Source organism: Scyliorhinus canicula, chromosome 8 (genome assembly GCF_902713615.1).
Source record: "Scyliorhinus canicula chromosome 8, sScyCan1.1, whole genome shotgun sequence".
In the NCBI taxonomy this organism is placed as follows: domain Eukaryota; kingdom Metazoa; phylum Chordata; class Chondrichthyes; order Carcharhiniformes; family Scyliorhinidae; genus Scyliorhinus; species Scyliorhinus canicula.
This window is the reverse complement of record NC_052153.1, coordinates 116,670,877-116,687,406: the sequence shown is the minus strand read 5'-3', so window position 1 is coordinate 116,687,406 and position 16,530 is coordinate 116,670,877. Positions and strand designations below refer to the sequence as shown.

Sequence of the window (16,530 nt, the reverse complement as noted above, 5' to 3'; positions counted from 1 at the left end):
CAGTCCAGGGGGAGGGGTCGTGGGCGGAGCCAAGGGTGGAGCCCTGTACAAACTCCTAAGCATTTCCAACGCTACTCCCCCTAGTGGTCGGGCAGTGCAACTGCGCTTACAAATGCATGGTCTCATGTATATACAATAGTGTGAATTACAGAGTTACATTCACCACAGCTGCTCCAGTCCACTTGGTTCTCCATCTCCCTCCTGTATTTTGACTCGTTGTGTTCAGTTAGTATAGTAGGAGGCTAAGTACGTAGCCTTGTGGGGCCTTAGTTAACAATCTCTTATGTGGGACATATCAAATGCCTTCTGGAAGCCCGTATAAACAACATCCATAGACATTCCTCTGTCCACTACCTTAGTTTCTGGCCATTGTGGGATTTGCGCCTACTGTGAACAGGCCCGGAAAAATCACCTTTGATTCAGCTTTTAATCAACTCTGGAGAGAGAAACAGAATTCCCATTTCAAGTCCAATAAGATTCTTCTTTGGAAGTCCACCAGTTAACTGTGTTTCTCTCTCCACAAATACTGCCAAACCCTAGTTTTTCCAACATTTGTTTTTATTTCAGACCCATGCATCTGCATTATTTTGCTTTCATTTTAATCACCAGTGTTTGACTTGGTATCAAATTTTGACATTAACACTCATATGAAGAGCATTGAGTCATTTTAAATGTGCCATATAATTACATTTATATTTATACAATCATATTTGGGGAAAGATGGTGCTGTTGTGGAAATGCCATGGCTGGTCTCGGTTGTGGTAACCATGAAACTAGCACTGTTTGTTGTAAAAATACATCTGGTTTACTAATGTCTCTCAGCTAAAGAAATCTGCCATCCACACCTGGTCTGACCTCCAGATCCACTCTTAACTGTCCTCTGAAATGGTCGAGTAAGTTACACAGTGCAATTGGGGATGGGCAATAAATGCTGGCCTTGCCGTATACCTCCGACACAGATGTGCTTCCGCTCCCCCTAAATTGACTGTAATGTTCCTCCTGCTATTTATTTTGCCGGAGATGGAAAGACGAACTTGCGGTTGTGCGCCAGTCCATTCCTTTGCAGCTGCACTGCAATACTCACAGCTACAGCTGAAAACTGCCGCATGCGCACATTCACTTCAGCCCACGTGACTGAGCGTTCGCGCGCGCGAGGCGGAGTTTCGATTGTGCCTCGATCCGACAACAGCAACTGACAAAAAAAAGCGTGGGGGGTGGGGAGAGGGAGGGACTGGGTACATTTACAACACGGACATTACAAAGATCTGTGAATAAAAGACGCGAACCGATGTTGTAAACGTACGCTAAAGGGGCCTGTTCCGCAGCTGGGCGGTGTTTGGACGAGCACTTGGTATGGGCTGGAGGGAAAGGGGATCATGAAGCTTTTGATTCCGAGTGGAGGAAGCTGTGGGCTTTGACGTTTTCGTGCCTCAGAATTGGCTAATCTCTAATGTTTTTCTCCAACATACGTTTACTGACAAAGGAACACACTCTATAAAAATGCACCCAAATATTTTCATTTAGAAGAATATACTGTACCCTTAAAAATAAACATTACATCCTCGGCGAGGAGGAAGTGGAATGGTTCTGCTTAGGTTTGAAAAACGACATTCGTCTGACAAGAAGGTGAAGTTTACGGATGGTTATCGTTTGCCGAGTGAATTTCAGGGGCTGGGGGTAACAGTTTTGGCATCAGCCTCCGAAGGAATTTAACGACCAGACGCTGCACATTCAGCAGAGTGATTTGCCAAAACGATTCGATTAACGCTCGGGAGACTGGGGCAAAAGGGCGCAGAAACGAAAAATATTTGCAGAGCAAAGGTCGGCGAGATTGAGCAATTTGTGATAGGGTGACAACGTAGTCAGTAATTTATCGCCATCGGCTCTTTCGATTCATCGAGGACCGCGACTTGCAAAACGAGTTTGTTGTTCATTTTTAACGCGTGGCCGATTTTGAATTCTGAACGTGTTATAGAATTACATAAGGGGTGGTGAAAAAGGACATGTGAAACCAGTTATTCTGGGCGTACACCGTTTGCTTTAGAAACGCCAAGAAGTGGAAATACAGGTTGTCGTGCACCTGGTGGAGCTGCTGTTTTTCGCAACTCTGTTTCAAACATCTGTCTCCACCTAACCTGCTCAGCTCCACTACCTGGACTCGATTTTTCCCCCCTTCCGAAGATATTACATTTTACTAGGATTAGTGTGTTGAGAGAGAGACGGCGGCTATCTTACGATACGGTGAAGCTGTTTTTGGCAGTGGAGCTTTATGGGGAGGCGTGTTTGAAAACCGATTGGGATTTCTATACGGTTCTGCTACTCGGTGCATGTGACAGGAAAACGTTTGCTTCCTGTGTTTGCTGGTTAGTCTAATGAGGCAATTCATTCTGCGTACCCTTTCGGCAGGAACTTTTTATACCACCATTCGCAAATATTAAAATAGCCCGACTATACAGATGCCGTCCATGTTCTTGTGTCTTTAAATGTGTAAAAAGACATTAAAATGAAACTGAGCAGGCAATTCACTGTATTTGGAAGTGCCGTATTCTGCGTGGTGATCTTTTCCTTGTACTTAATGCTCGACCATGTTCAGTTCGATCATCCAAAGAACGTGAAGAAAGGAGGGATATTTCCAAATGTAAGTGCTGTTAAATAACTCGCATGTTCTTTACCGAATGGGATTGTTGTGCTCAAGGACTACATTGACAACTGATCTTCCGTAGCATTGCTCACGGGTAGAAATTAAAGTCTCTTTTCTATAACTATCTGCTGATGGCTCTCATTCTATTTTTTTCTTTCTTTATGTGTCTCTCTTCAAAGATATTTTGTGGAATAAGGTGATGGAAAGTTTATCCTTGCTTCGAAAGTTCCCTTCACTTTGTTTTTACAGGTAGATGGAAGTCAAAAATATACTTCAAAACTTGCATTTATATAAGACCTTTCACAACTCAAGGATATGCCTTAAAGTGCTTTGCAGCCAATTAAATGTTTTGAAGTGTAGTCACTGTTGTAATGCAGAAAATATGGCCAATTTGTACACTGGAAGATCCCACAAACAGCCATATGGTATTGACCACATAATCTGTTTGTGCCATGTGGATTGAGGGATACATTTTGGCCAGGTTATTGAGAATAAGTTGCCTGCTGTTCTTTGAAATTGTGGGATATTTTATGTCCACTTGAGGGGCAGATGGAGCCTTGGTTTAATGTCTCATTTGAAAGATTGTACCTCTGCCATTTGGGCAGCACGGTAGCATTGTGGATAGCACAATTGCTTCACAGCTCCAGGGTCCCAGGTTCGATTCCGGCTGTCACTGTCTGTGCGGAGTCTGCACATCCTCCCTGTGTGTGCGTGGGTTTCCTCCGGGTGCTCCGGTTTCCTCCCACAGTCCAAAGATGTGCAGGTTAGGTGGATTGGCCATGATAAATTGCCCTTAGCGTTGGGTGGGGTTACTGGGTTATGGGGATAGGGTGGAAGTGAAGACCTTGGGTAGGGGCTCTTTCCAAGAGCCGGTGCAGACTCGATGGGCTGAATGGCCTCCTTCTGTACTGTAAATTCTATGATTCTATGATACACTGCTCCTTCCGTATTGCATGGAGTGTCAGCCTAGATTTTTCTGTTCAGATCTCTGGAGTGGTGTTTGAACCTAAAACCTTCTGACTCGAAGTGATAGTGTGTCAACTGAACCATGACTGGCACAAAGGATAATATATCTATATGGGGACTTATTATAACACCATATAGCTGCCAATCAGGCAAATATTTAATTTCCTTACACCTGTGTCAACAAAGTTGACCCTTTTGTGGGAGTCTAGGTTCTCAGCCAACTCTCATTATGCAGTGCCATTTTTATCAAAAGATTCATTAGTTCTGTATAGAGTCAATATTGGGTGAATGTGCATAGAAATGCCTAGAGTTGGCATGGAGTGTATGAGGGACCATTGGGGGTAGGTAGGATTATGAGTTGGCATGAGCAGTGTGTGAGGGATAGAGGGCCTAAAATATAAACAAACAACTGGGACAAAGTTCCACCGAAGCAGGACTTTAAACAGTACTCAGCAGCTGATATGATTGCCTCTGATCCGCTTCCAGGGCAGTATACCCAACTTCATCCCACACTAGCTCGCCCCGACCTGCTGTCTCCTGCCCCATGCCTCTCCTGCCCCACTATAACCCAGACCTGAGCAAAAATCGGTTCTGATGGGGCCATTTCTATCAAGATAGGTCTGCCAAGTCATAAAATTTCCTCACGACAATTATCCCCCTTGAAGATGAAAATCCAATCCTGTGTATCAACAGGATATCTGGCCACTAAACCTGATCAGGTCCCTTTGTCCGCTCATTTACCAGATGGGCATTTGATACAATTAGGAATAGCGTCGTTGGCTGGCTTAATTTCTTCTTTCCTACCCCAAAGTTTCAAAGGCCAATTGTCATGCCTCAACTTCTGTCTGGATTAAGGTAACTAATTTAGCACCAAAATAAGGGCAAAACTTGGAACATTCTGGTCTATATTATTCGGTACTTTATCCATTATGCAAATAATTTATCCATTCAGCCATTGGAGGAAATTATTGTTGTTTAACATAGAACATACAGTGCAGAAGGAGGCCATTCAGCCCATTGAGTCTGCACCGACCCACTTAAACCCTCACTTCCACCCTATCCCTGTAACCCAATAACCCCTCCTAAACATTTTTGGTTACTAAGGGCAATTTATCATGGCCAATCCACCTAACCTGCACGTCTTTGGACTGTGAGAGGAAACCGGAGGAAACCCATGCAGACACAGGGAGAACGTGCAGACTCCGCACAGACAGTAACCCAGCGGGGAATCAAACCTGGGACCCTGGAGCTGTGAAGCCACAGTGCTATCCACTTGTGCTACCGTGCTGCCCGATGTCTATAGATGTTCAACTGTATGGTAGTCTTCCAGGTGCACAGCCTCGTGCCTGAGTAGAATGGCCAATAGCATTCAGAATACTGATGGAGAAACCTTAATGCACAGAGGGACTTTTAGGATCTGTTTGTTCATGTCCATGACAACTGTTGGATGGATGAGGATGGAGTGAAGTTATGGTTTGATAATATATGGAATAGGCAGTAGCCTATGTAGAAAATGCAGCTTGTTACTGTGGGGTGTGTACACAGTAAGTCTTACTGTGTACAACCTGAAGTCTTACAACACCAGGTTAAAATCCAACATATTTGTTTCAAACGCTTGTTTTTGCAGCGCTGCTCCGGTGTGTACAGATACTATATAATTAATGAGATCTAGAAGTTCCTGTGAATAAAGAACATCCACATTGGATGTTAGGCCTGACCCCTGATATAACTTGCTGAGGCCTCAACAAGCCATTCCAGGATCCTGTTTGCACCAAATGGATGATTGGCTGAGACAATAACCTTTACAAAGAGTGGAAATAAGTGCACTACCCCACTTGATGTTTTGTATGGATGATTGCCAAACTATGGGCTGTTAAGTTGTCATCAGATTTGTTTTTAAAAAGAAAATGGAATATGCAATTTAGAGGATGGAGAGGAAGGTGATTTGTGATGAGGAATGATCCTGAAATCACCAAATTTGATCCAGAGTGGGATCCTTACAATAATGCTATCTAATAGCCAAAGAGACTCAGAATAAATTTGATGAACTCTACGTGTCTCAGTTGCCGAATGAATGAATTTGATGGGTCTTAAATTACATTTGCGCCACAAGTGACAGGCAATAACCATGTACAAGGGCGGATCAAACCACCATCCCTTGACATTCATTGGCATCGCTGAACCCCCACAATTAATATCCTGGGGTTTACCATTGATCAGAAACTGAATTGGACTAGCCTTATTAATACTGTGGCTACCAGGGCAGGTCAAAGGCTAGGAATCCTACACAGAATAACTCACCCCCTGAACTCTTTCTCTCTCCACCCCCCACCCCCGGCAAAAGCCTGTCCACCATCTATAAGACACAAGTCAGGAGTGTAATTGAATACTCTCCACTTGCCTAGATGAGTGCAGCTCCAACAACACTCGGAGCTCGTCACCATCCAGGACAAAGCCCACTTGATTGCTTCTCCTTCCACAAACATTTAAACCCTCCACCACTGACGAACAGTGGCAGATGTATGTACTATCTACAAGATGCACTGCACTAACTCACCAAGGTTCCTTAGACAGCACCTTTCAAATCCACTACCATCCAGAAGGACAGCAGGTAACTGGGAACCCCACCACCTAGAGGTTCCCCTCCAAGTCACTCAACACCCTGAGTTGGAAATATATTGCGTTCCTTCACTGTCGCTGGGGCAACATTCTGGAACTCCTTCCCTAACAGCACAGTGGGTGTACTTACACCTTAAGGACTGCAGTGGTTCAAGAAGGCAATTGACCACTGCCTTCTGCTGGACAACTCGGGATGGGCAATAAATGCTGGCCTAGCCAGTAGCGCCCCCATCCCGTAAATTAATTTTTAAAAAGTTTGCAGTTAAATTTATTCAATGAATCATGCCACATTAATTTAACATGAATAACCAACGTTCGTTTTTTTTTCTCATATTTCAAAATTGTGACCACTCAAACCACCCACTGTTTCTTTTGTTACAGTGCAGAAGGCGGCCATTTGGCCTATTGTATCTGCACCAAAATGAGCATGATGGCTTAGTGTCATTCCTCTGCCTTTTCCCTGTACCTCTGCATATTGATTGTATTCAAGTAATCATTTAATGCCCCCTTTAATGCCTCATTTGAACCTGCCTCCACCACACATCCAGGCAGTGTATTCCAGACCTAAACCACCCGTTGAGTGGAATTTCACACTCCCGCTGAAGTCGATGGACTTTTGAATGGCTTGCCACGTTTTCCACCTCCACTCCCTCCTTTGATGGGGCCATAAAATTCAGCCTGTTGTGAAAAATGTTTTGTCTCACAACACTTGCTTCTTTTGAAAATCACCATAAATCTGTGCTCTCTTGTTTTCTTTACCCTTTTAAGAGGGGGAACAGTTTCTCCCTATCTACTCCGCACAGCTGTGGACTCTGTTGATCCCCATTTTTGGAAGAATTTTTGGGGGCTTCAAAGATTGACTTACTATACCGCATCCGTGGTCTCCAAATGTTGCTGACTGAGTAGTGGCACTCCACCTTCTGCTTTGCAAAAATGGCATATTGGCATCAGGCTCGCCATTATCTTTTTGAAATATAGAACTTAATTTCTTAAGGTTATTGAGATTTAAAAAATGTAACTTAAAAAAAAACTTTCTTCTCTCTATCTCTCAATATCGCTTTATTTCTCTTCCTGTACCTGATTTGACATTGTATTTAGCCACTCCAATTTTCACTTCCTTATCAGTGCTTCCTCTGTTTGTTTATTTACAAATTGTTCAATCTGATTGGTTAAGGAGATACATAGTTGGTTGTCCTGGTCACGCAGGTTCCAAGAATCCTGTTTCTTTCACTGCACTGCTATCAGCTAACACTTTTAGCAACTTAGTAAGCAAAAATATACGATCAGCGCAAGTTTAAATAATGCCACATGCCATTAAATGCTCTGCTTCAACAGAATACAGCCCAGTAAATGTTTTTGTTGTATATCTTTCATCAGAACAGTGACAGGCAGGCAGGGTCAGCCCTTTTATAGTACATTAGTAGTGTACGGACACCTAGTCAGCCCTCAATAATTGGCTAAGATACTGAACCAGACGTGTAATGTTTTTTAAGTTTAAGATGGTGCAGAAAGATCAATTCCTTCCAGGCATGATATATAGATATATAGAAAAATACAGCACAGAACAGGCCCTTCGGCCCACGATGTTGCGCCGAACTTTTGTCCTAGGTTAATCATAGAATTTTGGACAATTTTTCATGGCCAATCCACCCAACCTGCACATCTTTGGACTGTGGGAGGAAACCGGAGTACCCGGAGGAAACCCACGCAGTCACGGGGAGGATGTGCAGACTCCACACAGACAGTGACCTAAGTCGAAATCGAACTTGGGACCCTGGAGCTGTGAAGCAATTGTGCTATCCACAATGCTACCGTGCTGCCCTTAAGAAGTTAACCTACACTCCCTTATTCTACCCTAATCCAAGTACCTATCCAATAGCCGCTTGAAGGTCCATAAATTTTCTGACTCAAGTGCTACCACAGGCAGTGCATTCCATGCCCCCACTACTCTCTGGGTAAAGAACCTACCTCTGACATCCCCTCTATATCTTCCACCATTTATCTTAAATTTATGTCCCCTTGTAATGGTGTGTTCCACCCGGGGAAAAAGTCTCTGACTGTCTACTCTATCTATTCCCCTGATCATCTTATAAACCTCTATCAAGTCGCCCCTCATCCTTCTCCGTTCTAATGAGAAAAGGCCTAGCACCCTCAACCTTTCCTCGTATGACCTACTCTCCATTCCAGGCAACATCCTGGTAAATCTCCTTTGCACCTTTTCCAAAGCTTCCACATCCTTCCTAAAATGAGGTGACCAGAACTGCACACAGTACTCCAAATGTGGCCTGACCAAGGTTTTGTACAGCTGCATCATCACCTCACGGCTCTTAAATTCAATCCCTCTGCTAATGGACGCTAGCACACCATAGGCCTTCTTCACAGCTCTATCCACTTGAGTGGCAACTTTCAAAGAACTATGAACATAGACCCCAAGATCTCTCTGCTCCTCCACATTGCCAAGAACCCTACCGTTAACCCTGTATTCCGTATTCAGATTTGTCCTTCCAAAATGGACAACCTCACACTTGTCAGGGTTAAACTCCATCTGCCACTTCTCAGCCCAGCTCTGCATTCTATCTATGTCTCTTTGAAGCCGACAACAGCCCTCCTCACTATCCACAACTCCACCAATCTTCGTATCATCTGCAAATTTACTGACCCACCCTTCAACTCCCTCATCCAAGTCGTTAATGAAAATCACAAACAGCAGAGGACCCAGAACTGATCCCTGCGGTACGCCACTGATAACTGGGCTCCAGGCTGAATATTTGCCATCCACCACAACTCTCTGTCTTCTATCGGTTAGCCAGTTTGTTATCCAACTGGCCAAATTTCCCACTATCCCATGCCTCCTTACTTTCTGCATAAGCCTACCATGGAGAACCTTATCAAATGCCTTACTAAAATCCATGTACACTACATCCACTGCTTTACCTTCATCCACATGCTTGGTCACCTCCTCAAAGAATTCAATAAGACTTGTAAGGCAAGACCTACCCCTCACAAATCCGTGCTGACTATCCCTAATCAAGCAATGCCTTTCCAGATGCTCAGAAATCCTATCCCTCAGTACCCTTTCCATTACTTTGCCTACCACCGAAGTAAGACTAACTGGCCTGTAATTCCCAGGGTTATCCCTATTCCCTTTTTTGAACAGGGGCACGACATTCGCCACTCTCCAATCCTCTGGTACCACCCCTGTTGACAGCGAGGACGAAAAGATCATTGCCAACGGCTCTGCAATTTCATTTCTTGCTTCCCATAGAATCCTTGGATATATCCCATCAGGCCCGGGGGACTTGTCTATCCTCAAGTTTTTCAAAACGCGCAACGCATCTTCCTTCCTGACAAGTATCTCCTCAAGCTTATCAGTCTGCTTCACGCTGTCCTCTCCAACAATATGGCCCCTCTCGTTTGTAAATACTGAAGAAAAATACTTGTTCAAGACCTCTCCTATCTCTTCAGACTCAATACACAATCTCCCGCTACTGTCCTTAATCGGACCTACCCTCGCTCTAGTCATTTTCATATTAAAGGTGCATATAGGGCTTGGTTATTTTATAAACAAACTTTTTATTTAAAGAAAAGAAAACTATATTTAAACTTTTACTACACTAACTGATTACATACCGTTTCTTCACCTTAACACACAAGTTCCTATTAAACAACCCATAACCGTGCTGCTTACATACAGGCCAAGGCAATATTTGGATTTACAAAGCAATTTTCCTTTTGTTAGAGACATTTGTTTATTATCCTTTTCCAAAGCCTGCTTCTCTGTAACTGTCATGACCTCTCTCGATCCATTTTCAAAACTTCTGCACTGTAACTGCTCTCCCACTCTCCCATGCTCTCTCTTGCTCTCGCTCTCTCTTCTATGCCCAGCTCCTCAAACATAGGAGGCTGGATTCTCAGAGCCTCCGCACCAAAATCACGTTCGGCGCGGGGGTGGAGAATTGTCTTCAACACGGAAATTCGGACCGGCACCGCTCCCGTGATTCTCCGGTCTCCGTAGAATCGCAGGCAAACTATGTGGCATGGGTAGGGGACCATTGACTGAGGGCCCCCACCCCCCCACCCCCGTGATTCTCTGTGCGCAACTGGCTTGAGTTCCCGACAGCGTGGCTCTAACCACCTATCAGCGTCGGGATGCGGCTGTTGACTCGGTCCGCATCCGCCCTGGTGGGGGACAGTGGATTGTTCACCGGGGGGGGGGGGGGGGGGGGGGGGGGGGGGGAGAAGAGCCTCATGGACGGCCGTGGAGCGATCAGGCGTCACAGACCTGCGCGCTCAATCTCGGGGGGGGGGGGGGGGGGGGGGGGCTACATTTTTGGTGCTGCTCTGCGGTCCGAGTCTGCCATGTCGCACGGGGCGGCCACTACAGGCGACTCCTGCATGGACTCCTGATTGGAAGTGCGGGACCACGCAGAGTATTTTCCATCAATGGACTATTCCACATTCTAATTTTTTATTAAAGTATCCCCAGATAGGGTAGCACGGTGGCCTAGTGGTTAGCACAACCGCCTCATGGCGCTGAGGTCCCAGGTTTGATCCCGGTTCTGGGTCACTGTCCGTGTGGAGTTTGCACATTCTCCCCGTGTCTGCGTGGGTTTCGCCCCCACAACCCAAAAATGTGCAGAGTAGGTGGATTGGCCATGCTAAATTGCCCCTTAATTGGAACAAATAATTGGGTAATCTAAATTTAAAAAAAAGTATCCCCAGATATATCGATTTATTTCTGCGTCCGAGGCCTCTTACTAGATTTTTAGGCTGCTGTCAAGGTTGCATTTTTTTAGCTGGTTCTATTTTCAGTGGTAAATTTTCATGAGGATGCCCTTTGTGATAATTGTTGCATGTATGATCTTAATTAAATCCAGGGTAAAACATGTGCATTTTTTAAACAAAGGGGTTTTAGTTTATTCCAAACCTATTTTATTCCAAACATATTCAAAAAAATACCACAAGCTTAACGTCCAATCAAACTATACAGTCTGTACATTTTTCCCCTTCTAATCCCCCTCCCCCACCCTCGTAACAAACAGCTCCTGAAATATAGCCAGGAGCAGCCTCCACTATACCTCAAAGCACTCCTCTGACCTCCCTTAAGGCAAATTCAATTTTCTCCGCCCTGAAAAATTTGTACAGATCCCCCGCGATCCCCGGTGGCATAGCTGACCCCCAATTCAAAAGTATCCTTAGCTGAACAATCAGAGAGGTTGAAGGCCACGACAGCGGCCCCCTTCCGCCCCAACACCTCAAAGATCACCACCATAGGGTCTGGCTTCATTTCAACCCCTACAATCATTGATAGGATCCCAAACACTGTCTCCCAAAAGTTCTCGAACTCCTCACACTCCCAGAACATATGAGCGTGATTTGTCGGCCCCCTCAAACACTTCTCATCCACTCATCCGAGCCGAGTCATGTGGACCCGGTGCAGCACCTTAAATATCAAACTCATTCTTGTGAAGGAGGAGATTGAGTTCACTCGCCGCATTACTTCACACCAAAGTCCCCATCATATCTCTCTCCTCACTTCCGCTTGATCCTTCTCTCTCCTGTCTTGCCCTGCTCTCCCAACCACCCATATATATCTCTCCAATCCTGCCGTTCCCCAACCCTACCATCCCCCACCTCATCCGGGAGCAGCAATTTCTCCAGAAGCGTATACTCCGGTGCCTGAGGGAATGAAGGCAGTTTCTTGTGTGCAAAGTCCCCCACCTGCCAGTACATGAACACACTCCCCCGTGGTAGCTCAAACCTCTCTCACAGCTCCTCTTGCTCAGCGAACCTCCCTTCCGAGAACATGTCCCTGGCCCGCCCCAACCCCTCCTTCCTCCACCGCCCACACATTCCATCCCCCCCCCACCTTCAACCTATGATTCCCAAACAATGGTGTCAACACCGCCATGTGACCCAGTTTAATGTGTCTTCTCAGCTGGTTCCACATTTTTATAGACGACTCCATCACCAGACTCCCTGTATACTTCCTCGGAACGAGCATCAACGACGTCATCACTAGAGCCCTCAAGCTTGTACCCTTACAAGACTCCTCCAACCTGACCCTGCCAGCCCTGCCCCCGCTCACCTTCTCGACATTCACTGCCCAATAGTAATGCAACAAATCCAGGAGCCCCAACCCTCCATTTTGCCTATGCAACAAAGCACTCTTCACCTTCCCACACAAATTCTGAAACTAGTGCATTCACCTTCTGGAAAATGCCCTTGGGGGGAAATAATTCGGGAGGGAGTGAAACGTAAACAGAAATCTTGACAGCATGTTCATCTTCACCACCTGCACCCTCCCTGCTAATGTCGGGTGCGGCATACCTCACTTTTTAATATCCCTTTATCTCCTCCACTAACACTGTCAGGTTCCACCTATGCATTGTGGCCCACTCATGCGTTACCTGGATCCCCAGATACCGAAACCGCTCCCTCATCACCTTAAATGGCAGAGCCCCTAGGTTCTCCCCCCCCCCCCCCCCCCCCACAGCATTCATTGGAAACACCTCACTTTTCCCTACATTCAATTTATTCAATAGAGTCTATGTTGTCTGTCACCCCTTTGGATACCTCTCCACCCCTTCGCCGCTCTGAGAGGGATCGTCAGCGTCCCCTGGGTCGCCACCAACCTTGCCGCCTCCGTCTCCAATGAAGCGATTCAGTTTCTGCCTTCTCCAGCTCCCTGACGTTTGCCTCCTCCGACTCCAGCCATTGCTCCATCTTTTTTAGCGCCTCTTGTAGGGGGCCAGGGCATCTACGACTGCCGCCTTCCCCGTTGCCACCATCTCTAGCTTGATGGTGTCTCTGTGCTTTAGAAGCTTCTGTGTTAGGAGGTCCATCCACTCGCTTACCAGGGGTAGTCCAGCATGTCCTTCGGCGATTCAGCCTGTTTGTGTACAGCCAACGTCGTCCCACTCTGCGTGCTCATTGTCGCCCCGTCCTTTCTTTCCAGGCTCTTACTGATCCTGCTGTCTTTGTGGCCTTTGGAATTGTTTGCGGGCATTTTTCGGTAGCTGGGGTGATCTTGAAGGAGTATGGGAGGTTTTTTTCAAAACATTAGTAGCTTATTTTTAGGCTAAGAAGTACCAAATTCCAATGTCCAGGAGGAGAGCCACATTTCCTGCGTCCGCTCAGTACATGGTTGTCATTGGATGTCTATGACTGATGTATTGACTGAACGATTCTGCAGTGTTGTTTAATCAGCACCCTATCTTCAATTTCCTTGCACAGTTCGTGTAGATATATAGATAAAGTTCTGTAGCGTATGAGACTGAGAGCACTTTTTTTCTGGAATGGATAGATTAGCTTGCAGGCCAATTTGAAGTCAAGAATATAAATCCTTTCACTGGAACATCCCTGGAATGGTTGGTCAAGAGCAATCTAACAGAAAAAAGGCATGCCTGCAAGACTCCTGCAACTTCCAATTGGTATATGTTTTTAAAGACAAAGAATATTGTTGGGTTTTATTCTTCTTTTAATAAAATGAACCATCTTGTGTCATGATCTGTAGACTGGCCGAAGTGAACGATGAACCACAGAACATGTAGTTTAAGATCATTTATTATAGGCAAACTGCGTGGTAAGATAACTAAGATAAATTAACTAACAATAAACAACTCTCATGGAACTATTGAAAATACATCAATCTCCCAGCACAGCCAACTCTCAACTCCAGATCACATGGTGACGTGACAGGTTTACAATGCCACCGAGTGGTTGAAGGTCATGCGTGACATCATGAACAAACTTACATTATGCATATCATCACATCTTGAAGCTGAGGGAATGAAAAAGAATGCATAATCTCATTTATTATGCAACCAGTGCCACAGTCTTGTATCAAAAGAAAGGAAGATCAAAATATTTTTCTTTTGAAGGCTCTTTTTGAGATTTTCTTGAGGATCAGTTTTTGATTTTTGGGGGCTATGGTTTGGATTTCAGGGGCTCTTTAAATCTAAAGATTTAAGTTAGACACCAAATTCTTGAAGCAGAAATTTGCGAACTCGGTCTACGCCTTCATCAAATGGGATTAAACAAACAAGACATTCGGTGCTGGACAGGCGGCCAAGAAGCCAATTAAGCAGCTTTCCTTCATTCACCCACCCTGTTGTCCTTCTCCAGTGGATGATACTAAAGAAAATTCAAGGCCTGGAAGGTCAGGCACTTCTGGTGTCATGTGAGAGTACCTTTCATTAATGGGTGTTTAAGAAATGTACCTTTCAGAAATGGGTGTTTATCAGTGATGTCAGAGAGTGGGTGAGCTGGGCTGTCTGTCAGCTTTTTACTTTTGTTTTTAGGCTGTTTGCTGCAGGGTGTGTTTTAGTTTTGTTTCAGAGCTGGATAGCTGCAGTCACAGCCAGAAGGGGTATTAGTCTCCCTCGCTGTCATCTAAAAACTGTAAATCGATCCTTTGGTCATTTAAAACTAATAACTGCTCTCAGTAGTGACTTTAACCTGATGTGCTTTTGTTAAAAGATTTTGTTTAAGTCTTATGGATGTTAAAAAAGACAGCTTAAGGATTACTTAGTGTTGTATTCTTTGGGGGTTGTATTTGAATTAATGGTTGCTAAGATGTTCACTGTATATTTTAAAAAGATTAACTTGAGTTCATAGAATAAACATTGTTTTGCTTTAAAAAATATGTTTCCATTTCTGCTGTACCACACCTGTAGAGTGGACCATGTGCTCCCCATACCACAATCTATTAAAAATTGTGGGTCAGGTGAACTCCATGATACACTTTGTGGTTCTCTAAACTCTGGCCCATAAAAAAATGGGGGCTTGAGGGGGATAAAAAGTCTATCTATTGGATTGGCTTAGTAAACTTAAAGACAGTGAAGGGTGAGCCTATTGTGGTTGCTTTTCAGGTGTGGTATTTTAGTTTAAGTAAGGGGTGTGTTGTGAACAATGGCTCTTTCAGAGGTTCTGAAGTTTTTGGGGGTGGAGACAGTCACACGAAGTACCTTACGGACAGAGACTAAAAGCAGACTGTTAGATTTGGCAAAAATATTGCAGTTAACATTACCTGACAAAATGCGAAAAGGTGAGGTAATTATGGCGTTGGCTAAGCACTTAAAGTTGCCTGAGATACAGTTTGACTCATTGGAAATGGCAAAAATTCAGTTACAAATTAAAGAAATGGAACATGAGAAAGAATTAAAGCAGCTTGAATATGAAAGAGAGAGAGGAAGAAGAAAAGGAGAGCGAAGAAAGGAGAAAAGAAAGAATAGCCCTAGCAGAACAAAAAGAAAGAGAAAGCGAGATACAGATCAGGGAAAAAGGTAAAGAGAGAGAGTTTGAACTTCAGAAAATGGCCCTGAAACATGACAGTCAGTTAAAATTAGCAGACGTAAAGGGAATGTACAGTTGGATGAGGATAGGGAGAAAGCGCGTCATAGTCGAAGGCTTGGTGGGGATCTATTTAAATATGTCCAAGCATTGCCAAGGTTTGATGAGAAGCCATTTTCATTTCATTTGAGAAGGTAGCTAAACAAATGAAATGGCCACAGGACATGTGGGTATTACTGATTCAAACAAAGCTGATATGTAGGGCTAGTGGAAGTGTTTGCATCACTACCGGAGGAGATATCTGGGACGTATGAGGAGGTGAAAAAATCCATCTTGGGTGCATATGAACTAGTGCCTGAAGCCTACAGACAAAGGTTTAAAAATTTAAGGAAAGAATTTGGTCAAACATACATCGAGTTTGAAAGGCTCAAAAAGAGTAATTTTGATAGGTGGAAATAGGTGGCTTTGAAAATAGACTAAACGTATGAAGCTCTCAGAGAAATTATACTTTTGCAGGAGTTTATAAATTCAATTACTGATGTAGTGAGAACTCATGTGGAAGAGCAGAGGGTTAAAACTGCGAGATTAGCAGCAGAAATGGCATGATTGTGAATTAGTTAATAAGCTTGGTTTCTGACATCAGTTTCAGCCTGTGAGGGATAGAAACTGGGGACATGAGAAATACTCAAGTGGTAAAGGTAAAGGTGATCTGATAGGAGATAATGAGAGTGTACCTCAGATTAAAAAAGAAATCCAGGAGGGTGGAAAAGAAATGAAAAGTTTCAAATGTTTTCACTGTAATAAACTAGGCCATGTAAAGTCAGTGTTGGTTGTGGAAGAAAAGCACTGGGAAGGCTGATATTGTAAAACAGGATAAGACAGTGGGGTTTATTAAAGTGGTAAAAGAAAGCCCAAGGGAAGCGAAGGAGGTGCTAAAGATTGTACAGCCTGATCAAGTGGTGATTGATAAAAAGGTGCTAGATGTCTTTAAAGAATTTACTTGTGTGGGT

The 16,530-nt window shown here is 44.4% G+C and overlaps 1 protein-coding gene across 2 annotated transcripts in view; it reads left to right on the top strand.

Annotated features, from left to right (window-relative positions):
• Positions 1-1,236: 1,236 nt before the first annotated feature.
• man2a1 (mannosidase, alpha, class 2A, member 1) overlaps positions 1,237-16,530 on the top strand; it is a 245,702-nt gene continuing 230,408 nt past the window's right edge. Inside the window, exon 1 of one of the 2 annotated variants that reach the window (XM_038805125.1) lies at positions 1,237-2,638. In XM_038805125.1, coding sequence (XP_038661053.1) covers positions 2,504-2,638 — 135 coding nt within the window. In that variant the 5' untranslated portion in view covers positions 1,237-2,503. The remainder of the gene's footprint in view (positions 2,639-16,530) is intronic. The other variant, XM_038805126.1, reaches the window with a different exon arrangement.